Source organism: Carassius carassius, chromosome 8, assembly GCF_963082965.1.
Source record: "Carassius carassius chromosome 8, fCarCar2.1, whole genome shotgun sequence".
Lineage (NCBI taxonomy): Eukaryota > Metazoa > Chordata > Actinopteri > Cypriniformes > Cyprinidae > Carassius > Carassius carassius.
Window position 1 is genome coordinate 18,878,183 of NC_081762.1, and position 26,641 is coordinate 18,904,823.

Below are 26,641 nucleotides of genomic sequence, written 5' to 3' on the forward strand. Positions count from 1 at the left end.
CTGGTCTCTGATGAGGGGAGAGATTTTAAAGTCTGCATGAAGTGTAAATGCATCATGTCTGTTTTAAAAATGCTTGTTATTGATCCATTTTTTTTTTGTAAGTTTTAATCACACACGATTTTGTGGTATTACGACAGACTTCTCTTTGGTAATGCAGATAATTAAGTCCACTTAAACCCCACCCCTTTTTTCCCAAATGACTGCAAACTTGCATTCAGATCTGCCTCCTTTCAATCAACAACCAATCACAGAACTAAGTCTCGTCCTACATTTTTTCTTTTCTAAATTTCTGTGCTACTAACATCACCAATCAAAATAACAAAAAAGCATCTGCTTTCAGAGTTTTTCTGAACACTTCCTTAAACTGCCGTTGGTTGGTCAAGATAGTCTTGTGCCACAGAGCCAGTCTCTAAATATTAAAATGTGATAGGAGAAAATATTTTAACATTAAAAAAATAATACCCTTCAACTTTAACTTTAAGACATTAAAGGCACATTATAGATCCAGTTGTCTCCCCATATCAATGCCCATGCATAAACATGCAAGGACGAATATTGTAGATCCTTTTCATAAAGATGCAACCAACTGCATATCACTTAAAGCATATTGCAGGCTTAGCATACTGAATAGGGGGAAGGCAAGAACACAGTTTTTCAGTATTTTCTTTATTTACTTGCTCAATAATAGGTTTTTGATCTTTTTTACACAAGAAATTGTTCATGCAACTTTTCTTGTACAATATAGTGCATAGTGCAACATCAGTATTAGAGTAATATGCAAAGTCCTTAAGAAAGCATGAATAGCTCACATTATGTGACTTTAAAGGCATAGTCCAACCAAAAATGAAAATGCTGTCATCATCCCTCATGTTGTTCCAAAACTGTTTGAAAAATGAATTTATTGTGAAGAATCTTGGTAACTGAGCAATCTTGCTTCCCTTCGACTTCAATTGTAATTTTTGAAACTCTTTGGTTACCAACAACGTCCTTCAAAATGTTCTGCAGAAGAAATAAAGTCATACAATAAGTACCACTGGAGGAAACATTTGACATTGTTGTCAGCTTTCTGGCCTACAGTGTGCAAAGTGGTAGACCTCTGTACTTTTACTGGATAACAACTAACCACATTTGAGGCCCACAGTCCCTGTGTGGTTCAGTATTGGAGTTTATTTGGCCACTGCTCCAGCTGCTCTGGTTTGAGGAAGTGTTCTCATGTCACCTGATACTCATGACTCAGAGGAAACACACATCCCTGGAAGCTTAAATTACTGCCCTACACTTAAAACAAAGCTGGCTACTTCTTTGAGAACATTACACTAACAGCTCAGTTCACACATTTCAGGAACATTTATGGTTAGAGGCATACATTATTTAAAGATGGAGCTCAAAAGGTCTAAACATTCTTCAAAATATCTTCTTTTGTGTTACCCAGGAAACAGAATGTCAAAGAAGTCTTAAGGGAGAACTACCCCTCTAAAACACTTTCATATACCTGAAGTAACTTTGCTGTTAATCTCCTGAGAAGTAGGTCAGTGCTAACTCTATTGATGTAATCTCAGTAGGAATCACACTCTAACAATCTGAACACCAGTATTTGATATACTATAGGTTTTTGTGGACAGACAGTCTTGCTGCATTCAAGGTGTCCATCCAAAGCATAACATTTTAGAAGATGGCAGAAGAGGTTTACAGCTCATTGCAAACTGTTGAGCATACCCAAATCACCTCATTTCATTCTAAAGAGACTGAGAAAATCACAGGCTGAGACATTTGGGGCATGGTCTGCATTTGTGATGAGATTAGTAACTTCAATTAGCATTTAATAAATGGACTATTGTTGCTTCAGCAGCACCATTGAAATGCACAGCAGCAGTTGTTGAGCTGGTGTGAGATGTGTGGAATTACATTATACACCTTAGTTATGGGATTAATAATTCAAATCATAACATTTGCAGCATGCACATTGTGTTACAAATAACTTTTGCTAGGCAGCAGAACCCTTCCCAGCCCTCATTTCTAACTGCGCTCAGTGATTTCAGTTAAATGTGCTGTATTGGGCCGACAAAATAACTGCACGATTATTACCAAACCTTTTGCAACTTTTGTGTGCAATAAACATTGGGCTGAATTTTTTTAAATTGTATATTTTATTGGACAAAAACTAGGAAATGCCAAGGTATGTATGTATATATATATTATATAGTAAATTACAGTTATTTACAATCAATAGAATATAATATAATAGCTATAATATAATAACGTAGTAAATAATAATACATGCAGAAGTACTACTATAAAAGTAGCACAACTAGGGATGTCAAAAGAAAATATGTTCAATAATCTTTTTTGGTGGTGAATAAATTTATTTTTAGCAAGTAAAACAAAACAATACATTGAAGTTTCGTCACAATCATGTAATTATCATGTAATAATTGTAATATTATTATAGAGCCTAATGTTTTAATATTACTAATGATTTAATATTATTTTTAATTGCTCAATTTTGAGTACATAATAACATGAATAATTGAAAAAGAAAGACAAAACATTAAGGTAAAAGTGAAAAGGGCAAGAACAGTAATAAACAGAAAGTCAAAATGAAAAGTTTAGTGTGACCGAGACACTCTGTCCCTTATATTGTTGTAGGTAAAGACATTGTGCCGCTTGCGCGCTCTCTCTCTCTCTGTCTCTCTCTCTCTCTCTCTCTCTCTCTCTCTGTCTCTCTCTCTCTCTCCCAGTGGCTGCAGCAGTCAGTCCTTTGGTTGTAGTTCGGTATATTGCATGTACATGAACAGTCCTTCACTCAGAAGCGAGCCAGTGGGGAATATAGTGGAGAACAGACGGAGGGATATTTTAAACTAAACCAAACACGCGCCTGCAGCATTGAGAGACTCCTAGTAAACTCAATGTTGAGGTGAGCACTCGTGGGGGTCGGATCAGCGGGAATGGCTTCGTCTCCGTGCGGCAGTGGGAACTTTGATTGCGGGCTGGAGATCCAAACTCGCTCGGTGGAGCAAACACTCATCCCACTCGTGTCTCAGGTGAGTCCGGATCAAAGAAACTATTCCCACGAGGTCATTAATCCTTTAAAACCCACAGCGACCGCTAAATGGACGAATGCGGGATTTAATAAAAACAACTTTTCCGTGTCATGTGTAAGGCTAACTGGAACGCTGTCTGAACCCTCCACTGCAACATTGCCCTAGGTAAACAGAGTTTTCGCCAAAATACCATAGCTGCTACATTTAATAAAGCAAATTAAGGAATTTTATGAAGACTCCTGGAGTTTAAACGTAGCCTATAAGAAGCGTCGGTGTATGTCTGTCATTTTGGTTAATTTCTTTGAATTAGGTGACAGTGGTGGCACTTATCGGGTTGTTCCAGTTTAATTGTCAGTCTTTTTAATATTCGTGGTAATTTAATGTCAGGGAAGTGTGTTGTTTGTAGCCTGTTCTACAGGGTCTGAATGAATAAGAAGTTAAACTTTTTTAGGTTATTTGAGAAAGTGTGGTTCTCTGTTAGTTTACTGTCAAAAACTGTAAGGATTTGACTAATTCAACTAATTTATTAAAATAACATATTTTTACTGAAATCAATAATTTATCGTATAACAAAATAAATGGTGTATATCACTTATCGTCGTGATAGTTTGATTTGACAACATGATAATGGTGTTTTACTTATTTACATTTCGACAAATTTCATTCATAGATTTTCTTACAATATGCTTGCTCTGATGATTAGTGTTAAGGTTTCTTTCTAAAGATCATGTTTATGTATGAATCACATTTTACTATTTCCATTTCATACTACAGCCTCATAAAATAATAATTTGTTTCATTAGTTTAGGCTGATTATTGTTTCCCTTGGCTGGAATTTTGTACCTTATTTACTTTGAATAGATTTTCTACCTGCAGGTCAGATTAGACCATTTCATTCACAGGCAGGAGGTCAGATGAGTGCTGCATGGCTGTGAGTTGGCCGTCATAGACAATTCTGTGTTTCCCGAAACCAGTGGTTAGAAGTTAATTGTATGTCATGAGAGTGAAACGTGTAAATAAGAAAAGCAAAAGAAGAGAGAATAATAATAGTAGTCCTTAGATCCTACGGAGCTATTTGGAATTAGAATAGAATTTGATTTGGAACTTATTAATGAACTGAAGTTATTGCTACACTACCTGTGTGACGTCATTAATGGCAGTTACGTGTCATGGTTTAAACAAAAGATGTGCGACAGAGTTACCATAGTTTTGGGAACAGCAATGGCTAGCTGGCTAATTCCTCCAATTAGGTCTATGCATTATTCTGTAGTAGTTATGCAGCAAGTTCTCTTGGTGATATAACTATTTAACATTTTGGTGAATGGGTAATTGAGTCAAAAAAATCTTACAATGTCATTCGTACATTTTCTAATCTGCTTATGTCCAACTGCTGTTTAGGCGTAGACCTTCATTATTATGTTTTTTTTTCTAAAAAATAAATAATTTTCATATGAATTATATTGTACAAATTCATATGGAATTGCCATCTCATAAAATAGTAACATTTTCTAATGAGACAGCATTGGAAACACACTCTTGAGCGATACTGGAGAAAGAGAGAACAGTCTCTCGACTTTAAAAATGTTGGATTGATAGAAGCAGTGAAATATTCCAGTGCTCTTAAAGTAACACTTCACTTTTATTGAAAATAGGCTCATTTTCCAACTCCCCTAGAGTTAAACAGTTCAGTTTTACCGTTTTCTAATCCATTCAGCCGATCTCCGGGTCTGGCGGTAGCACTTTTAGCTTAGCTTAGCATAGATCATTGAATCTGAATAGACTGTTAGCATCTTGCTCAAAAATGACTAAAGAGTTTCGATATTTTGTCTATTTAAAACTCAACTCTTCTGTAGTTACATTATGTACTAATACCAATGGAAAATATTACACAACGCCTAAAAATAGTCCTTTGCTATAGCTGCAACTACACAAACTAGCTGGGAACTATTGTCAGGCGCTGCATAATATCACTGCGCCTGCTGCACCCATATTACGGCAGCAAAGTTCCTTGATTATTACGCTGGAATGAGAGTACAGTTCCTAGTCATATTGGCCTAGAAAATCACAGCTTTTCATTTTTTTCCGTCGGTCTTAATATGCAATGTAACTACAGAAGAGTCAAGTTTTTAATAGGAAAAATATTGAAACTCTTTGGTCATTTTTGAGCAAGATGCTAATGGTCTTATCTGATTCAATGATCTAAAATAAGCTGAAAGTGCTACCACCAGACCTGGAGATTGGCTAAATGGATTCAAAAATGGTAAAACTCAACTGTTTAACTCTAGAGGAGTTGGAAAATGAGTGTTCCTTTAAACCATAGTTGCTACTATAGTCTTTTAACTTGCAATCTTTAGTTATTCACAGCTCACACACCATAACTTCACATACCATATGTGTGCTGTTCAAAACCCTTCCAATGCACTTGCAAGCCTTTAGATCTGACATTATTAAAGTGTATTTTTATTTTGCTCTTCTACCCCACAACCTTTGGGGAGACAAGTGGTTTAGAGAATGGACGTTCCTTTCTAATGGAATTGCTAGTTGGTTTAGTGTTGTGATGGGAGATGATTTCTGAAATGTCTTTTGAAAGTTTGCTAGTTAGTGGTGCTCACTAGGAAGGCTAATGGTAATGAGGCTGAAAGGTCAGTGTAAGAAGACATGCTAATTGCCCATTCAGTAGACCTTTGGGTAATGGGAATTCTTTCAAAGCTTTACAGATTCTGCACAATAGATTGTCAAAGTGGCCTTGGTCAGAACCCTTCCCCAACTACTGTTTTGTCAAGCAGTCTAATGCTTAATGACCAGATACAAATATAAAAGATGTTGTCTTTCCTGCAACTGCCAAATTCCCTGTATGCACAAGTCTGGTATAGTTGCAATATAGTAAGCAAAGTTGTCGTCCACTTTGAAATTGTTTCCAAAAATGTGGTGGTTGTTTGATTTGTTCCATTAGGATTTGAGCTGAATCGAAAACTACAGAATTAACAATAATTGCTGCATGATTTTTGAATGTGAAAGTGCCATTAACATCTCAGGCTATAAGATTTGTGAAGGATAGGAGGTGGAGTGCAGAGGTCAGATCCTGTGTGTTCTCTCTAGGGGGCTGAGCATGATAATGGGAAGGAAATGAAAGCTTCATGTTGGTGAGAAAGGGTTTTCAAAGCTCATTTAATGACTAATTTTCACAATTGTGATATTGAGCATCCTCACGCACATGGCTCACATACAAAGGCTTGTTCTTCCCTGGTTATCCTTTCTGTTATCAGTCTTACTTTCACAACTGTGTAATTACTGCTTTTAATCCTCTCAGGCCAAGATCAGTCTGTCTGCGTTTTTCGCTGTTGGCTCACTCAGGCGTCATATTTAAGATCTTGACAATTTCCGAAAAGCTTCCTCTCATTTTATTAAGTTGTAGTTTATATATTGCCATTGATAATTGTCAATGATGGTCATTTTTAGTCTGAAAAAAAAAAAAAAAAAAAATATATATATATATATATATATATATATACGATTATAACATTAAAATCACTTATCTATGATTAACATAATTTTAGTTTCTCAATTAAAATTTGTTTTAATAAAAGTTTTTTGAAGGCTATTAAATCAACAATGTTAGAGTAATGATGATGTAATGAAGAAAAAAGAATAATTACTAGAATAGGCCTATATTTTTGAAAAGCAAATAAAATATTTTGGCATTATCTTTTATTATTAATTCTTTTTTATTAATTTATCAATAATACATTATTCCTTAAAGGTAAACCTCTTCCGGAAGCTCAAACATTCTGTGTGACACAGTGAATGAACCTCATTGGTTACGCCACATGTGAGCTTCTGGAAGAGGTTTGTTCTTGTGTGTTATTCAGGTTAAATTAAATGTGTTCGACCATAATAAGCGATCAATTCTCTTCAGAAAATTTGAACTAAACTGGTGGATTCATATGGATTCGTTTTCTGATCCCTTAATTAAGTTTTTGAAGCGTCAAAGTGGTAGTCACAAAGGTAGTCAATGGAAGGAAATCTGACAGAATTATGTAATCAAAAAGATCTTAATTTGTGTTTCAAAGATGAACAATGGTCTTACGAGTGTGAAACGGCATGAGGGTGAGTAATTAATGACAGAATTTTCAATTTGGGGTGAACTAACCCTGTAAAACATGTGCAGGTTTAGCAAAAGACAGAAAGATTTAGTAAAATTGTGGTGTGACACTTCAAAAATGTAATGATATTTATTAAACAATGATGTAATAAATGTTTTTACATTACAGTTTTTTGGCTTTTCTGTTCAGGCTCATACATGAAACCTTTTGAACACACTGACTTTAATTATAACTGCTGTTGAACCAAATAAAAACAGAAAAATCATAATAGTTCATAGTTCATCATACTATTATTCAGTTTCACTGTATGTGCAATTGTCTTGGATTTTTGAGCCATAGCCAGGACAGGATTTATGAAATTACAAAGTCTTTGATCTGATTAGTATGCTTTTAAACTCCTGTGTCAAGAAGCCTTCTTATTACATATTTGTGCTAGCCATGTCCTTATTCTGCAATACTAAGGTTTGGTTTCCAGAAAAGATTTGAGCAATCATAAAATACTTTCTTGAGCCCTTGTGCTTTTGTAAGCTCTGTGCCATCTGCACTTTTGCGAACCTCTGACAGTTGGTCAAAGTGAGAGATTTTTTGCGTGTTAAGTACACAATTGAGCCAAAGTTACATTCCATCTGCAAAGCCTCTGTTCCTCTCATGACCTAGGCTAGTAAAGGATTTTTGTCCGGGCTACAGAGCTGTACTGTAAAGGCATATCACATGTGCTCAGCATGGAAAACATCAAAACTTAGATGGTGAGTTACATAATCACAAGAGAACTTCTGTTGGAGGAAATTACATCACAAGGAGCACTGTTAAGATAATAGATAAACTGCGAGCAGAAAAGGTAAGCCTGGTGCCCTCCTGTAAGGTGACAAGAAAGATGGATGAATGTGTGCTCTGTGTAAACGGCTTAGGATTACAGGGCCAAATACCCTTCAGAGTCAGAACAAAGCAAGCTTCTTGTTCAGTGTGTGTAAACTTATGTATGTGTGATGGCATGTTCTGTGTGTTTACTTGGCTGCATGTAGTCCTTTGTGTTCCATGTGTTTGTTTAACCAGTGGAGGTGTAAAAAAGGAAGCCAGAATTGATAAGAGTGGTTTTGTGAACTACAACCCCCATCCAGAATCTTCTGTAGCTGTAAATGATCTAACATACCATTCAAACCAGGGCAAATATAAGTGAATGTGCAGGTTTTTTACTTGAGTTACCAGGTACAGTGGCCCCCGAAAATATTCACTGTAAAAATGTATGACTGTCTCTGCATTAGGAAATATCAAAATCAAGTGGTATTTACTTTAAAGAACACCTTTGCAAATGCAAAACTTTTTACAAAATATTTTTGTTCAGTAGATATCTACCAGGGACCCACCCTCATAAGGGACCACAGGGTGACTTAATAAAATTATGTTGTATTAAAAGGTTAAAATGCTAAGACAAAGCAAACAAAAATGTATTATTTTTCGAATTTCTCAACTATTGTTTTATTAAAGAGCATATAGTTCCTAAAACCTGAGGAAGCACAAAATAATTTGGGTTAATGTATTGTCACTCCAAGTTTCTGTTAATAAAAATTTTGTCATATGATCAAAAGGTAGCGAACCAGAACCATTGTTTTAAATGATACAACTTTTAAGTATTTGGTCCCTTTCTAGTTGTCAAACGTAGTCCAACATGTTCATAGATAAAGGGTTAGTTAAACCAGAAATGCACCATTTACTGACTCCCATGTTGGTTTAAACCTCTATAACTATTTAATTTTTCAGATATTTTTTTTTGTCGATATTATGAAAGACACTGGACCCCATTGACTTTCATTGTATAGACAAAAAAACAACACTGGGCCCAAAGAGACTGGGCAAAAATGATCACCTCTTAAAAATGAAGATAATTCACTCGTTTTAGTTGAGAGCCTACCAGATGTTTTGTTAGAAAGGTTTGATCACTCTTTGTTGACTGTTCTTTTTATGATCATTCTGAGTTTTGTCTGGTTTTCACAGCATTTGGTAATTCATAGCCTATGGGCATAACTTTCCAAGGCTGCTCTCAGAAGTTGCCTGTCTGATCAGGGGTGCAGCATACCCCTCAGTTTGAGTTTCTGCATCAGTGACAGCTTGGCTGTGCTCCAGGCTGTATTTACGTTACTTGGCTACGGGACCTGTCATTGAGCAGGAAGAGATCTTAATCACCGCACAAGTTTGAAGGCATTCTTCCTCCCTAAGCTCACACAAGGTTCAGGGAAATTTCTGGGAAAGTGGTGGACTCCCTTGTCCCCCTGCTGTCTTGCTGTCACCACTGATCTTAGGGCTCACGGACAAAGAAACTGTCAGTTCGAAGAACAGGTCAGCTACGTTTAGTGTTTCCTGTTGTTTTTTTATTCTTGCTGGGTTGCAGTATCTCCATGCTAACAATGTATCGCTCTTCAGTCTTTAAATAACACCAGACATCACATGTAGATAATGAATCTCTCTGTTTGTGAGTTTGATGATTCATTTGTATTTTCCTCCATGTTCACTGGCACAGGGACAGTGCTGGCTCAAGTTGCTGTGCTTATGGAATGCAAGGGGCCTGTGACAAAATACCCACTTACCTGAATAGTAATTACAAAAGGCTCATTATTCTTCTGTACTGTACAGTGGCTTGTATTCTCTCCAGAGACGAGCAAGTACTCAACCTCCCTAGACAACAAATCGACACAAGCAATGGTATTGATGTGGTACCTGCTGTATAATGATTTTATAAGAAAACAGTGCAGTTTCTCCTCTCGCAGCTGAGTGAGCAGAGCAGAGCTGAGTCCCTGTAAGTGGCCTCTCTCACTTTGGATGGAGATTTTTATAACCTCAAGAATTTCACATGGTAGGTTTTGAGATATTTCTAAGGTTTCCGCCTGGAGGAGCCCAAATATTATGAGAGGTCTTCTTTTTCAGTCACCCATCACCTGACCTGTGACATCCATCACCTGAAAAGAATCAAAAACCTTGAGGGGGAAATATTAAAGGAATGCCTAGGTCAAATTTCATTCTCCCTCATATACTTTCCTGTTGTTGCTGTTTTTGCATTTTGACTTTTTTAAATAATTCAAGTAGTTATTTTCTGCCAGTTGTTTAGTTGTAAGTGTTCCACTGTAATAAAATAAATATGATAAAAACATTTAACATTGGTTGAGTTTTAAAAGATTAGCTAACGTTCAGAATAAAAGTTTCCTGATAATTTACTTCGCCCCATGTCATCCAAAATGTTCATGTCTGTCTTCAGTCGAAAATAAAGGTTTTTGAGGGAAACATTCCAGGCATTTTTCTCCATATAGTGGACTTCAAAGGGATCCGAAGGGTTGAAGGTCCAAATTGCAGCAAAGGGCTCTACTCTATCCCAGCCGCGGATTAAGGATCTTATCCAGCGAAACAATTGGCCATTTTCAAAAAAACTAATAATAATAATAATTAAAATTTATATACTTTTTAACCATAAATGCTCATCTTGCACTAGTTCAACTTTATGCATTATATAATCATGCTAGGAAGGTCATGCGTGATGTTGGGGGAAGTACAAAGCAAAAGTGCAAAGAATGTCAAATGCCCTATAAAAAAAGGTAAAAAAAAACGATGTTTCTTGATTTGAAGTTGGAGGAGAAAACTACCTTACCTTTTTGAACCAGAGTACGTATGAAAAACTAACTGCGTGTGACCTTTCCAATGTGATTCTGTAATGCGTGAAGTTGTGGATGTGCATTGTAGAGCTAGTGCAAGATGAGCATTTGTGGCTGAAAAAAAGGTTTTTTTTTTTTTTTTTTTAAGGATTTTTTAAATTATTTTATTCCTTGGTGGGGATTGAAGCTGCATTGAAACTGCAATTGGGACGTTCAACCCATTAGTTCTCATTGAAGTCCACTATATGGAGAAAATCCTGGAATGTTTCCTCAAAAACCGTAAAGGGTTAGTTCACCCAAAAATTTAAATTAGCCCTTACATTACTCACCCTCAAGTCATCCTAGGTGTATATGATATTGTGTATGAAAAAATCCAGTCAGAGTTATATATATATATATATATATATATATATATATATATATATATATATATATGAATGTTTTCTTATAAAACATATGAAATAAAGTGAAATCAAAAGCGCCCATCCTTAATATAAAGCGGGGCGATTCAATTAGTTTAATTTGAGGGCCGGATTATCGTATTGAAAATTTAAAGGGGGCCAAGGAGGTTGGGGGCCATCCCAATCTCTTTATGGAGGGGGGAGGGGGTCTTTAAAATAATGAATTAAAATTAAATGCATATTTTTATAGGCTCTGAAAAATAAAACAACTTTTAATTGAATGTAAAACAATCTTCACATAAACTATAAATTGTATTTGCATAAACTATATAGATTAATCTTTACTAAACTTGTGCCGGTATTCGGTAATGCGATATATTGCGGTGATTAATATGCACAATATTGTTATCGTGGGCACTTCTAAATACCGTGAATAAATATACATTACAAATTATTCAGAATTTGGAATGCATTTTAAGAATATTGAAAGAGCGCATGTGCTCTGATGTAAACAAGCGCGAATGAGAAGCACATGGAACACGTGAGAGACGCGCTGAATGAAGCACATTCACTCTCTGACAGCAGATGGCGCTAAATGCAGCCCTTACCCTGTAAACAAAAATAATCTTAAATAACCATTCAGATTTGTGTTTTCCCTATGGTGTTTATTACAGTGCCAACTACTGAAATAGTTCACCTTGTGGACAAACTAACTTAATTAGTGCATACACAATTCAAGGCATATATGCGATCTGCACGTACTCTGATGATTGGCGGGCCGCATTCGGCAGCTGATTGAATAACCCTGATATAAAGTGTCTCACACAGCTCCGGGGGGTATACAAAGTCCTCCTGCAGCGAATTGATGCGTTTTTGTAAGAAAAATAACCATATTTAAAGCTTAATAATCACTTTAATCTAACTTGCACTCACTGTGAGGTTGGCTTTGCGCATGCCCCGCTAAGAAGTGATGAACACAGAAGCGTAGGGGATCAAAAGAAAACAAAGGTCAAAAAGTACAAAATAATGATTTGATAAGAAGAATGTTTGAGGATTTCTGTATAAGCCAAGAGGAGACTGTTTTCCTTTGTTAAAGTAAGGAAACTTTGCTTCTATTAACAAACATTGGGTTACAAGAGACTCTAGTGCATGCACAACACTGACATCCATACTTCATCACCGCGGAGCTGCTTCCCTGTTCAACTGTTGGCGCAAATGAAAGTGAAATACAGTCAAGTATGGTGATAATAGACAGTGTCCTCTTCTGCATTAAATGAAATTATCTGGTTATGGCCTCATTAGCTTCTGCTGGTAGATTTTGCATACTTCTGGGTAACCCGCACTAGCTCAGCAACTGCCATTGAAATTAATGGGAATACTAATGGAGGCTTTATCCAGTCTTGCCCTGCTCTCAAACCAGTAATTCTCTCACCTGTTGAGCTCTTTGTTCCTCCTGGAGGCTCATGATCTCAAAGCTTGGCTTAAATAAATCACCTGATACCAGCACAATGTGCCGTGTCTTTGTGAAAGCATTTACCTTTCCATGTCTGTTGAGGTGCTGAAGTTCCACATTGGCCTTGCTGAAACCGTCATCATTTAAATGCATAGGTCTGAAAAGACCCCAGTGAAATGTAAATCTTCTTAGTAGACCATTCTGCTAGATTTCTTTAAAATGTTAAAAGAAGCTTTCTAAACTACAAAAAGGAGTTCATTATTTCAATTGAGGTTTTTTGGAGCGTTCAAACTGTAATTAGATTAGAGCTATCTTAAGAAGCTTTTTAGAAGACCATATTCGAGTGGCACCCTTAATCATGGCCTGTCATGGGTATGTTGACTTTAAAGTGGTTAAAAGCACAGATACATCACCTGGTCAAATAGGGGAATGCACTGCAAATGTTTTTAAAATTAGATGGTACATTGTAAATGTCTGTGGCATGTTGACTGTTGCCAGAGCTCACAAATAAAAGTTTATTTTTGTGTATGGCTGACATAAAAGGCAGTGAAGAAACCAAGCGAGAGAAGTGAATATTTTGGCATGACAGTATGGAGGAGAGTGCTTATTCTTTTGATTATCTCAGATGGTGTATCCCTCAACACTCCCTCCCTTAGGAAGATCTAAATGCAACTTCTTGTGGTAATTACTTCCATCAATCACAACAATGTTGAGCTAAAGGGAGTCGTGCCTCACATCCCTACTGCTGGCCAGATAAATCCTGAAAATGCTATATTAATGATGCTAGAGTTAGCCTTCGCAGCTGTCTCCTTACACTCTGACTGATCTTCCTGAAAGTTACTTACAGTAGTATCCAAGAAGGTCTAATAGACCTGGAAAGAGTTTTTCTATACTTTTATGCTAGTCTGGGACATTCCGCCTAGGAAGTATATGACCTGGCTGGGTGCTGCCATCTTTGCTGCATAGTTACACAGTCTCATATGCATTTTTTTCTGGCTTTTTTGAGCAAGTTACCTGAGCTGTGCCTTGTATGTTGGTCTTTTATTTTCCCAACCAGGCTTGAGTAGCTAGCAAGACCGCCTTCATTGAAAAGCAGCAAAAAGTGGTAAAATCTCTACTGTAATGAAATATTCAATAAATGGTCAATGGAAAAATATGCTTTTTTTGGCACATAGTGTTTTTAGCATTGCATATTGGCAATAACATGGTGTTATTGCATCTATCAGCATCAGAATGTGCAGTAGGGCTTGGTGGTTTACCAATATTGTGATGACGGTGATGGTGCCTATCAATACAGATTTTGCTATATCGTCCACCAAAAGTCTGGGCCTATTGTCTATTGTCAAGTGTAGGAATTCATGAAGCAGAGCTCACACCAAAGTCACTTTCAAACCAAGCAGCTTTCTATTGGTCAATGTAAGCAATCCATGTGACCAACTTGTTGGAAAAAACCCGTTGCAAAATCTGTGTGGGGAAATCTTTCACCATCATGTCAAAATCCCAGTCGTGTGGATTCCTATTAAAATGACAAATTCACCAAACAACTGTAAAAGTGACTGCACTTTACCTGCCAAAGTTATCCATATAAGTCTAAAAATAGTTGAGAAATAAGAGGACTTGGTGAAATTGCCTTTAGAGATAGAGCCAGTTATTACATTTTCTTTTCTTTAGAATAACGTGTTGTGAATCATTTACAATAAGACCAATGTATGTTAAGAAAAGTACATGGGGCAATTTTGTTTTTATGTTGACAAAATGTTTGGGCAAGGTGGTTGGGAATCTTTTCCCATTTCTTGAGCTTCACTGAGGGGAGTGCCAAGGTGTTTTCGCATGAGCAGACTGACTCCATGACAATCTGAAAACTGTCACAGGACACTCATATTTACTGAGACCTGGTTGGTCTAGGAGGCTACTTTTATATCTTTATGGCGTCTCTGGGTGACAGAAACTACAAGTAGTGACAGGTGGCCACGTTAAAGTGACAACAGACACTGTTTTTTACTCAAAGGCAGTTCATTATGCAGGTCAGTTACTCTTCAGTTAAAAAGTTAAAAGATGAAAATTCATCACTCTCATGCTATTCCAAACTTTTATGCAATTATCCTTTTAATGGCGTTTTTTTTTTTTTTTTTTTTTTTAAGAAATCATTAGTGTTATAAATGAGTTTTTTACAAGACTTGGTTGTTCAAGCATGTCATATGTTGAACATTCATATTTCAGCCCCCTCTCTGTGTGTGTGTGTGGTAAAGTACATTTCACTGTGCAAACACTGGTGTGGTCACTTCATTCCTCAGTGAGGCTTATGTTTCATCACTCTCACTGGATGGACGAGAATGTTTATGTGTGGCCAGTGGGTGCCTCACTTAGTGTTATGAGGGAAACAGGGCTATAGGTCAACCATTCCTGACCTGGATACACACTTGGTTATGTGTAATGAGGGATGTATTTACATTGGAGGGCTACATGGACTGCCTGTGGTCTACCCACAACTAATACTGTTTTCTGAGGTTAATCTGGTTTGGTTTCCCAATGAAGGAACATTAACTTTTTTGCAACCACTGTCAGTGGAAGCATGTTTCCTTCTCAGAGTAAAAAAATAATTAAAAGGTAAACTTAAAAAACATAAAATCTTACAGTTGCACCTTTATTTCTCATAATTGCAATTTTTTTTTTATCTGACAATGTTATTTTCTATCTCACAATTATAACTTTGTCTCATAACTGTGATGGCATATTTCATAACTGCACCTATAGTTCTCAATAGTATGAATGTACATCACATAATAACAAATTTTATATCTCAAAATGTGACTTTATGTAACAAAATTATAATTTAATTTGCCAACTGTGCCTTTAAATTGTGACTTTGTGACTCATAATTACCCGTTTAAATTTTTACTTTGCAGTGGAACCGTTTTCTGTAGATCCTTTAAGGCGAGCGTACACGGTGCGATTTTTGCTGTCGGGAGAAAATCGCAGATGCTCGCGGCTCGTACAGTGTAAGAAAAATTATGGGCCAATCCGAGAACGTTACGAGCACCTCCCGACCTCCAGATAATTTTCAAATATGTAAAAAGAAATCAGACGGTGACGGTTTAAATTTGTGGCGTATGAGCGGATGAACTTGACAATCTGGCGATCCATCTGAAGATGACCAATCAGAAGATGATAAAACCCACATATTGCTCCCCGGGTGCTGGATATAGCTGCCCACTGCTCTGGGTGTGTGTTCACGGTGTGTTCACTTCTCACTGCTGTGTGTGTGCCCTTGGATGGGTTAAATGCAGAGCACACATTCCGAGTATGGGTTACCATACTTGGCAAATGTCACGACTATCACTTTTTCATATTATGTATATAAATAGTCTATATAGTAATTTCAGTTAATTATACAGATCCATTTTGAATTAGTTATTCCGAATTGTGCCAAATTTGCCGTTAAGCTTTATGAAGAAATATACCCGTTGTATTTCTGGCAAAACGACTAGAAATTCAGAAATAGCCTTAGTAGTTTATGAAGAACAGAAAGTCCATGCTTTTCTCTGCTTTTCAGCCATTCTCTTTGCCATGTCTTCATTTCTTTTTTTGGACGTCACAAGCAATAGCTGCGAAATAGAAAGCTATTTCGTTCTTAGAATCCATATTTTCATGAATGGCGCGAAATATAATGCTTACGTCAGTAGGGGTGCGTGATAAATATCGTCCGATAATTAATGCGCATCTCGTCAGTAAAGCCGGTTATCTCAGTGGTCTCCAGCCTTTTTAGCACCAAGGACCGGTTTAATATCAGACAAAATTTTCACGGACCGGGCATTAAGGTGTGATGGATAAATACAAAATAAAATGATACGACTGGCATAAAAACTGTGGTATATTGTAAATATAATAATAAACATGAATCCACTGTGTATTCATATAAATCTTTATTAGCAGCGTCCTCTTAACATCGTGCCAACAACATAACATGAATAACATCCTCTCTGCCCCCTAACCCACTTTTTTCACTGATTATGGTCACTATGGTGATGTTTAAACATGCCTAAAAAATAAGATGCACCACAAAAACGAATATAAAATCCATGAAAATAACACAAAGCATCCGGCCTTTTTCCAAAATAAAAGATCGTTAAGGCTCAGCGCACTTCTACCTCCACCTCTGTTAATTGTTTTGCAAAAATCCACCGCTCACGGCTCTTCTGGTCCAGTCAGCGCAGGGCTGTGCCACAGTGTTGTTTTGTGTTGAAAATGTAAAAAATATATATAATGAGCGAGTACATCATGAATCCATTTTCCAAACCGTGTTTTTGTTTTCTCCTGAATCACTACGGTACACCTATAATAAGTTATTATATTCAGACTATTTTAGTCTGGTTGGGGTCGGTAATGCTGCAGAGTAGCACAGTACCTGCGTGACTCGCAATAGATGTAAACAGAGAGAAGTAGCTCCCGCTACAATGTTCTTCGCCAGACGCGAGCGCCAAAAGTTACCAACTGCAGCTTTAATGTAAATTATTTATTCCTTCTTGTGCGGCCCGGTACCAAATGACACACGGACCGGTACCAGTCCACGGCCCGGGGGTTGGGGACCACTGGGTTATCTAATCAGCGGTAAATTCCATCAGGTGTGTGATTTCACATAGAGCAGCTGTTACTACACAGAGCCGTTGTTAACTGACTAGCTGCGCAAATAAACGCTGATAATGAACGTGGATTTGCGCAGCTAGTCAGTTAACAACGGCTCCGTGAAGTAACAGCTGCTCTATGTGAAATCACACACCTGATGGAATTTACCTCTGATTAGATAACCGGCTTTACTGATGAGATGCGCATTAATTATCGGACGAAATTTATCGCGCACCCCTATACGTTAGTGTTTGTAAAATCGTAGTAAATTTGTGTCATGTGTGACTGCCACCATATGATTTTCAGATAAACTCAATCATGACATGTGCGAGGCCTCATGAAGTTCCGACCTTTAGAATCGCACCGTGTATGGCTGCCTTTAGTGCAATTTAAAGTCATCATGACTTTTTTAAGCACATGGCTGGTCTCCATTCTGGGATGGAACATCTACTTCCACAATCCAGTCAATTCCAGATAGATAAAATCAAACCCTGTCCAAGCATGTTCACTTTAAGAAGACTTCTTTGCCTTCTTCTCACGTATGATTTCAGAACTGATGTGCAATGATTAATCTTTTCTTTACTCCATCAAATTGTAGTACCACCTGTCTCATTCAGCCTTGACATCATATCAATATTACATTTCCAGTTCAGGCCTGTCTTAATTGATTTCCTAAGAGATTAGCAGATTAAAAACATTGGATTGGAATGAAAATCTGATTGATGGTTGGGGGCCTTTTCTAAGACACTGCCTTTCTGTCATCAGCCAGCGCTGCCTTCTTGATAGTGCTTTAGACAGACACCTCGTTCATCAGGGGTGCACTTTTTGAAGTAGACTTCTGCTGTCTTTTTCCAAAGACATGATAAAAAATAAAAAAACAAGGTGATAATTGCATTTGGTGTTGTCTTCATCTAGAAGGTGATAATGAATTAGACAGAAAGAGGTTTTGATTTTCTCTCTTAGCAGGCAATCCTAAAAAGTAAGCTAACTCTAGTCTATTATAGCTGAAGTTGGTTGATCAAGACTTATGTGAATCTTTTTATGAACATTTCCATTAACCAGATCAGATTTTAGGTTTATGGCTAGGTTAGGGGCTTGAACAAGTTTTATGTTTACCTCATTGAGGACTATGTTTGCTTGACAGAAATGCTGTTCCAGGACTAACAAAAGATGTTGATCCAGGAACACGTCCAACTTGGCAAATCAAGGTCACACTGTTTATTCTCATTTATATGAAGTTACAGTACCTTCATGTTTGATTTCAGCTTTTTTGAAGGTATGTTTGCTGAGATATAGACTTCTTTAAAGCTTTCCTCTATGTATTGACATACCTTTGAGACCACACATGCTGCAAAGAGATCAACTTTCCTTTTATCTGTTATGGCTCTGGAGTCATTTTTTAAAATTCAGGCCACATTAATACCAGGCATATATCTTAGGTAAAAGTATGCCAGGGAGAAGGTGGAATCTATAGCCAAGACACACGCTCTCACTTAATAAAGCAAACCCACAACCCCTTGTGAGTTCAAAGACACAGCATATTTCAATCCACAGATCTACTCTTACACAATGGATAGTGAGAGTTCGGATGATGGCGGTATAGTTTATAGCAGCAATGAAGCAAAGACAAAGAAAATAAAGGGCTCATTGTTTGTGGAAAAGCTGTAAGACCACAATAATTGCATTTTGTTCGGTTAAGGCTAGTTCTTTGGTGTGAGCTGTTATGTTATCATACATTAGCAATAAACCCTCATAATTTCTTTGAAGAGGTGCCAAGGTACCAATATGAAATGGTACATACAGATACCATGGTATTGCATTGTATGCAGATTATTTATGTGGTACTCCTAGACTGATGAAGAATACAATGGAAAGACTTCTATTTACTCACTGTTTACATTAATGGCTCAAGATTGGCATTTTGATTTTGGCACTGAAGTAGTGGTACTTTTGACCTAGAATAGTCTTGTTTTTTATGACTTGGCTAATTAAAATGGTATTGATTTTGACCAGGTACACTGTGTGTCACTAATTCATGCTCATTAAATGTCTCCATATCCCATTTACACCACTAAAATGCTATTGATTCATTTTATACTATAATTTCTGCTTCTCCCATCTGACGGCACAAGTTAAGCTCTTTTCAATAATTAATTGCTGGCATTAAAGATGAATGTGATGCTGGCTATATGAGTATCCACTTATCAGTAACTGAGCAGCTGGGCAGCCCTGTGCATTTGACACACACATCTGAAAAATAAGAACAGAATCCTTAACAGAACCCCTCAGGACTTTGTTCAACTTCTGCAAATTTGTCTGAACAGAAGTTTTAGTTAAACTTGGTATACTTTGTCTCCATTTGTGGTACAGTTTGTCACCGTTACCTTAAGCAGATCGGTTGTTTAAGGATCTCCCCTTCCGTCAAATAAGAGTGTGAGGAAGAGTTTCTTTCTCTTCTCATGCCTCATCAGTTCGGGCAGATGATGGGGCATGACAGCCTAAGAGAATGGGCGAAGCACGAGTCCTTAAGGTCCCCTCCGCCCGCTAAAACTCTTTAAACAGAAATAGCCTGTGCTCTTCCCACACTCTGCAGTGAGTCACCAGCGAAAACACACCAGCGTGACATTGTGTTATCTCTCTTATGGAGAGACCAGCCATTGTTCCCAACATGCACTACTGCTCAAAGTTTTAAGGTCAGTACATTTTTTGGTGAAAGAAATTAATACCTTCCATAAGCAAGATTTCTGTTTCTAACAAATGGTGCTCTTTTGAGCCATCTACTCACGAAAGTCAAAGCTGCACGATATATTGGAATGATTTCTGAAGGATGACGTGGAGACTGGAGTAATGACTTTGTTCCTTTGCTTCAGAGGTAGAGCATTGCATTAGCAGCGCAAAAGGTTGTGGGTTTGATTCCCAGGGTACACATGTCAGGTAAAAAAAAGAAAAAATGTGAACCTGAATGTACTGTTGGTCAAAAATGTAAAATAGACAGTTATTTTAAATTCTAATACCAATTCTCAATATCACTGCATTTTTTGATCGAAAAAATGCAGCCTTGGTTAGCATTGGAGAGATTTCTTTCAAAAAAGCATCATAATTAGCCCAAACTTTTAAATGGAAGTGTAGTTGAGTCTTATTATCTCTGTACTGCTGGGTAACTTTCTGGGCTGCACTGTGAAATTCTCAAGCTAAAGACTAATTTGTCGTTTAGCTGAGGCTTTTATCCAAATCAATTATGGTACCCTTATTGCAGGAACATTCTGTGAGGTTAAGTTTCTTACCCCATGAAGCATTGTAATTTTAAGTTTTCTTCTCAGCCTGGAGGCTTGACAAGATGGAATATAGCTGGCTGCAAATTAAACAGATAAGAACTTCATTCTTTAGGGAAACCTTGTCTTAGGAAGTAGCGATTGTATCTTCTGTTTCTTTAAGCATTTGTGACAGGGTTATTGAAGACTGAAGCAGTGGGTCTAGCATGATATATTAAATATGGAAAAATGAAGTGTCAGGGGCAGTATAGAATTTTAGAGCTAGAACCAGAACCAGTCAGAGGTTGTTCTCTGTGTCCCATCATTTCTAATTTATTGCTTGATTAGAAAACTGTTGCTGGGCCAAGAAAGTGTCCTGTAATGAGCCTTAATGTGGAAACTGTTTTTCCTCTGCTTGTGTTTCTCTTGACTGACAAGTCTGCATCTCTGAATTGCTGGTAAGAAGTTCATTCCAAGGATAGAGTAACATTCATTATTTACGCTGTTAGGCCTTCTTTGAAACCTGAAAAAGGCTTATTGTTACGGGATTATTGTTACATTGTTACCATAAACGTGTTTGTTTTTCTTATAAATGCAAAAGCTTTGTAATTTTACTTAAACAAAATCAGAAAAACTGTTGTATTGACTACTGTAATGTTACTTTACATCCTTTTTGAAGTTCAAACACTTCCATATTCATCCATTGTAATTGCATGGCAAACAAGCGACCAGCACAATTTAATTTTTTTTTATTTTTTCATGGAAAAATGAAAGCCATGAGGGTGAGTATGATGACAACTGTAATATTTAGTGTATCCGTAGCATCCAAGTGTTCATTATAGAATGCTTTGAACATATATTATATTCGCTTTAATCCTCTCTTATGTAAATGTGAATTTGGTTTCATGAACACAGCTCAGTGAAAACGCTGCTTGGCTGGTGTGCGATGAACTGGAAACGTATACTCATTTTCACCTTCTATTGGGACACCTGGTGCATGAACTCTGAGGACTCGACTATCATCTTTGTCAAAGCTGGAGGTGAAAATGGGTCTATGCGTACCATACGTGACCTCTCACTTTCAGCCAAGCCATTAGAAGGTGAGAAGGAGATTTCTCATGACAATCACACAAAGAAAGGCTTTGCTCTAGTGGGAAGATGTGATCCTCAGTTCAATAATAGTAAGATGTTTATTCCTAAATGAGATTTTTACATTTTCCTGTGCAAAACTTTCTGGGGTGGTGCTTTGGAATTTGGAGGTGTTTTGAGAGATTTTAGCTCATTGTTATGTGATTTTAAAGGGTGTTCTGCGTGGTTTCTAGGGCATTTTGGATCATTAGGTGGCTGCACATCCAACCACAAATTAAATTCTTGTCCCTTGAATTTAAAAGTGTCTCTACACCTCCAAGTTATGGCTGCTCTGTGCTTACTTAAAATTTAAAGGCAGAGTCATATAAAAGCCAAAACTAAATTATTCCAGCTTTGACCAGTTTCCTCTACTGAATTTAAAAAAAAGACAACTCTTTTTTTTTTTCAAGTTTTCATCTCGCAATTCAGAATTCTCAGAAATTCTCGCAATTCGCATTTCAGAGTTGTGAGATATAAACTCACTATTCTGCTATTTCCTCAGAATTGCATGATATAATCTCACATTTGTGAGTTATAAAGTCAGAGTAGCAATATATAAAGTCAGAATTTCAAGATTAACTCACAATTGTGAGAAATAAAGTCAGATTTGGGAGACATTAACTCGCAACTCGGACTTTTTTCTCGCAAATGTGAGATTATATATATTTTAGAATTCGGTGACACTTTAGAACAGGGATCCTCAAATCTGGCCAACGAGATCCACTTTCCTGCAGAGTTTAGCTCTAACCCTAATCAAACACACCTGAGCATACTAATCAATGTCTCCAGGATCACTAGAAAATCATAGGTAGGTGAGTTTGATCAGGGTTGGAGCCAGGGCTCCAAACAAAAAAATCGAGTAAGGAGCCATTGGCTCCTATAAGAAAAAAACTTAGGTGCCAAATGAATTTTTTAGGTGCCACAGAATAAACATGTTTTATGCGTTTTATTTAATTTATTTATTTTAGGGCTGCAACTAACGATTATTTTGATAATCGATTAATCTGTCGATTATTTTTACGATTAATCGATTAATCGGTTTATGTACTTATATTTTAGTTTTTTCCATTTTTTCCCCAAGTAAATTATTAATAAATGGTCTTTATCCTTCAGCATAGATTTTTAAGAGATTTTAACCATTTTGCACTGTTATATCCTAATCAAAAATATACCTGGAGTTGTTTTATTGTGTTAGTAATCCTTTGTCAAACTCTTCTGCAATCAGAACACTGACCCATACTCTAGCAAATTTCACAAGGAGATTTAAAATAATGTTTTCACCATGGCAGTCCTTAGAGCTCCTAAAGTAGTTTAACATCCCGAACGAAGCTTATTAAGGAATCTTTCAGAACATATTTTCACTAAGAATAAGGATAAAACAGAATAAAATTGCAGTGCATTGTATTTTATTATTTACTGGGAAACAGCTTTATAGCTTTTGCTGTGAAATTGTAAACAATCCTTCGAATAAAGTGCCAGTGGCATGAAACCTGAATGGAACTCACAATTTAAAGTAAACTCCATCAGAAGGTTGTCCAGAAAAAAAAAATTGGACAGCCACACACAAAAAACCTGCTGTGTGAAAAAGAGCAGTGAATACTTAGAAAAAAAGTGCATTTCAAATATCTTTAAACATTTACCTCTCTCATTCAGTCATAATTAGGCTGCACGACTGAATTTTGAACTGGTAAACTACAAACTGATCACAGAACATGTTTGTAAAGCTTTTAATGTTAACTGTTAAAAAGCAATGTTATCAGCTTTTACGACTAAACATTTGCAAACAACATTGTACTGGAGAATCTGCACAAATAAAAGTCTTAGGGGCCGTTCACATATCGTGCCTAAAAACGCGTGGAAAACGCTAGGCGCGCCGCTTTCTCCTTCTTTCCAAAGCGCTCGCGCAGAAGCGCCCCTGAGGCGTCTGCCTTTGATAAGCAACCATGACGTGCTCTCTCCTTGAAGACGCGGAAATTTCAGCAAATGATAAATGGATTTGCAGCTCAAAAAATTGCTTGCAGTAGCTCTGCTACTAAATTTATTTCAAAATGGAAATCCACATACAGCTATGATCAGCTGTTCCTTTCATCTTGACTGAGCTTTTAACGTTGTTACGGGAAAGGATGAAGCTGATTGGTTAGTTCTTGTCACATGACCCGCGATACGCTTGCAGCATTCTGAAAAGTTGAGATGTTTTTAACTCGATGCGGTGCGGTGTTGGAAATAACGAACTGGAGCGCGCAAAAGACGCGATATGTGAACGTCCCCTTAAACAGTTCAGTAGTGCAGAGTTTACAGGTTACTCTTCTTTTTTGAAGGCTCAAAGTAAAGTACTCCCAGTCTCCCACATCCCGCTAAATGCTGCAGAGACGCTGTTCGGGAAGCACGTGACATAAAACGAGGCCAGCTATTGGCTATTCGCTACTTCTCCTGCTGTACTGGCTGAGTAAAACCTCCGGTGGCTCATTACTGCCACACTTTGGTCACCGCAGATTTGAAATATACACGAAATGAGCCGCTTACGGCAAATAAAAGTTATTTAGCAACGAATCGATGACTAAATTAGTTGACAACTATTTTAATAATCGATTTTTATCGATTAAATCGATTCGTTGTTTCAGCTCTAATTTATTTTACATTTTAACTTTTTAATCATACTGACGTGTTTATGTCTCATCTTTTCTTGATTTTATCAGCATTTTAATCCATCTTGTAGATGACCTGGGAATGAAGGTTCACTTAAAGTGGGAGCTAAATGTCTTTTCCAACTTGAAATATACAGTCATGCGTTGTTTATTACACAAAATCTGTACCAATATCATGGACCATAAGCATCACTTGGCCCCTGAGTATAGTTTGGGGTCCTCCTCAATGCATCCTGTAAATGTTGTCATACTCTCTTAAAAATAAAGGTGCTTCATGATACCATAGAAGAACATTTTTTCCTGTCTAAATGGTTTCATAAAGAACCTTTTTGAAGACAATAACAGATTATGAAAAGGTCAGAAAGAGATTGTTCTTCAAAGAGCCTTTGACTGAATGGTTCTTTGTGGAACCAAAATTGTTCTGTGAAGAACCTTTTAAGCTTCTTTATTTTTAAGAGTGCATGTCTTTCACACTTTCAGTCTGTTTTTCTTAATTAGTAAAATTAAATTTTATAGGAGGAGTTGAATCATGTAGACAACAGGTTAAGTAAAAATATTAAAATTCAATAGCTCATAAATATAGCAAAATACTCCTCTTTATAGTTATTTTTCTAGCTGACTGATGAGCTTATGGACACCGAAAGGTTACTGAGGTTAATATTACGTTGCAATGTTTACAAGTTTTACACGTTTTCCGCAGTTTGAAAGTGTTGTACTGTAGAATCTCTTATAAAATAGCCTACCTTTTGATGTTAATTCATGTTCATTATGTACTCTAGTAGTAAAGAGCAAGGTATGATAGGTTCACGTGCTGCTTGAACTGAGGCACTACTCGCGATCGCGCCTGCCGCATTAGGGGCCATTCACATGTCCCGTCTTTTGCGCGCTCAAGTTCGTTATTTCAGATGTAGGTGCGCGTTATGCGTGCGTGCTCATAATGGAAGCATCGAGTTAAAAACATCTCAACTTTTCAGAATCCCGCAAGCGCACCGCAGGTCATGTGTCAAGTACCAACCAATCAGCTTCATCCTTTCCAGTACCAACGTTGAAAGCTCAGCCAAGATGAAGGAACAGCTGATCATAGCTATATATGGATAGCCATTTTTAAATAAATTTAGTAACAGAGCTACTGCAAGCTATTTTTAGTGCTGTATTTTAAGCGTCTTCATGGAGAGAGCAGGTCATGGTTGCTTAGCAACGGCAGACGCCTCAGGAGCGCAAGAGCCCGAAGCCTTTTGGAAAAAAATCAGAAAGCGGCGTGCCTAGCAATTTCCACGCGTTTTTAGGCGCGAAATGTGAACGGACCCTTAAAGAGCACCAAAACTGTATTTATTGTTTGAATTTTGTTATGAATTTGGAATAATTTTAAAGCTGATACTTTGTAAATTAAAAAGTAACAAATCACAAAGCTTTTTGCGATTACTGGACGGCAAGTGCACTTCAAATAATGAAGTTCATGCATTAACAGAACACAGCATGGACTAAGATCTTGTTAAGAAGAAGCCTTATGATTATAAACGAGAACTGTTAACAATATTGCCAATATCCACACAGATGACAGCTTTACCTGTTGTAGTTTGTTCAAGTTATGAACGAAATAGACACTGTTTTTCTGCACTTTCTCTTCAAGTCTCCATCATTTCTCTCTCGCGCGCGTTTATCAGGTGTGTGTCAGCGCTGCTGCGCGGCAGATGAGGACTGTTTAAAACTCTTTTTCCCACTAAAACTTCGATGCACATTCTCTCAATGCGCGAACATAACAAAAGATGTGAATGCAAAACAATCAGGAAAAAAGGCATTACATGCAATTTTTTAAGAGATAACATGTAAATACATAGGCCTAGTCGCCAGTGGCGACCTCAGCAAAAACTTCACTTGCATTTTAATATTTATGGTCGCAAATGCGACCGTTTTAGTCGCAGTTTGGAGCCCTGGTTGGAGCTATGTTTTTAATAACATGAACAAACAATTAACAATACATTTATTAATGTATTTATTAATCTTTCTTAATGTTAGTTAATGAAAATACAGTTATTCATTGGAGCCTGTCCTCCAACAAAAAACGACCATATAGGTTGTTTGTGCAAGCACCTTATTACGACCTATATTTATGTTTTAAAGTTAAAAATAAAATAAAAAAATAATGACAGTATCGCGTTGCGTCTGTCGTCATGAAATGACGTATCACGTCATTACCAATCAAAACGCACGTTTATTTAAATGCAATGTTTGGGCTTTTTACACCGATCTCACAGTATTTCCTACATATTTTACTTATTCTTATTCGTTCGAATGACCACACCTAACCCCACCCCTAAACCTAACCCTCACAGAAATCATGCTAAATTACGATTTATT

General features: G+C 37.1%; 1 protein-coding gene across 3 annotated transcripts in view; it reads left to right on the forward strand.

Annotated features, from left to right (window-relative positions):
- Positions 1–2,734: 2,734 nt before the first annotated feature.
- Positions 2,735–26,641, forward strand: part of LOC132145454 (alpha-catulin-like) — a 70,179-nt gene continuing 46,272 nt past the window's right edge. Inside the window, exons 1-2 of one of the 3 annotated variants that reach the window (XM_059556502.1) lie at positions 2,735–3,041; positions 18,404–18,467. Coding sequence is in view for 2 of the 3 variants with exons in the window: in XM_059556501.1 (XP_059412484.1) it covers positions 2,946–3,041 (96 nt within the window). In the remaining variant the exon portion in view is untranslated. The remainder of the gene's footprint in view (positions 3,042–18,403; positions 18,468–26,641) is intronic. The other 2 variants (XM_059556501.1, XM_059556500.1) reach the window with 2 other exon arrangements.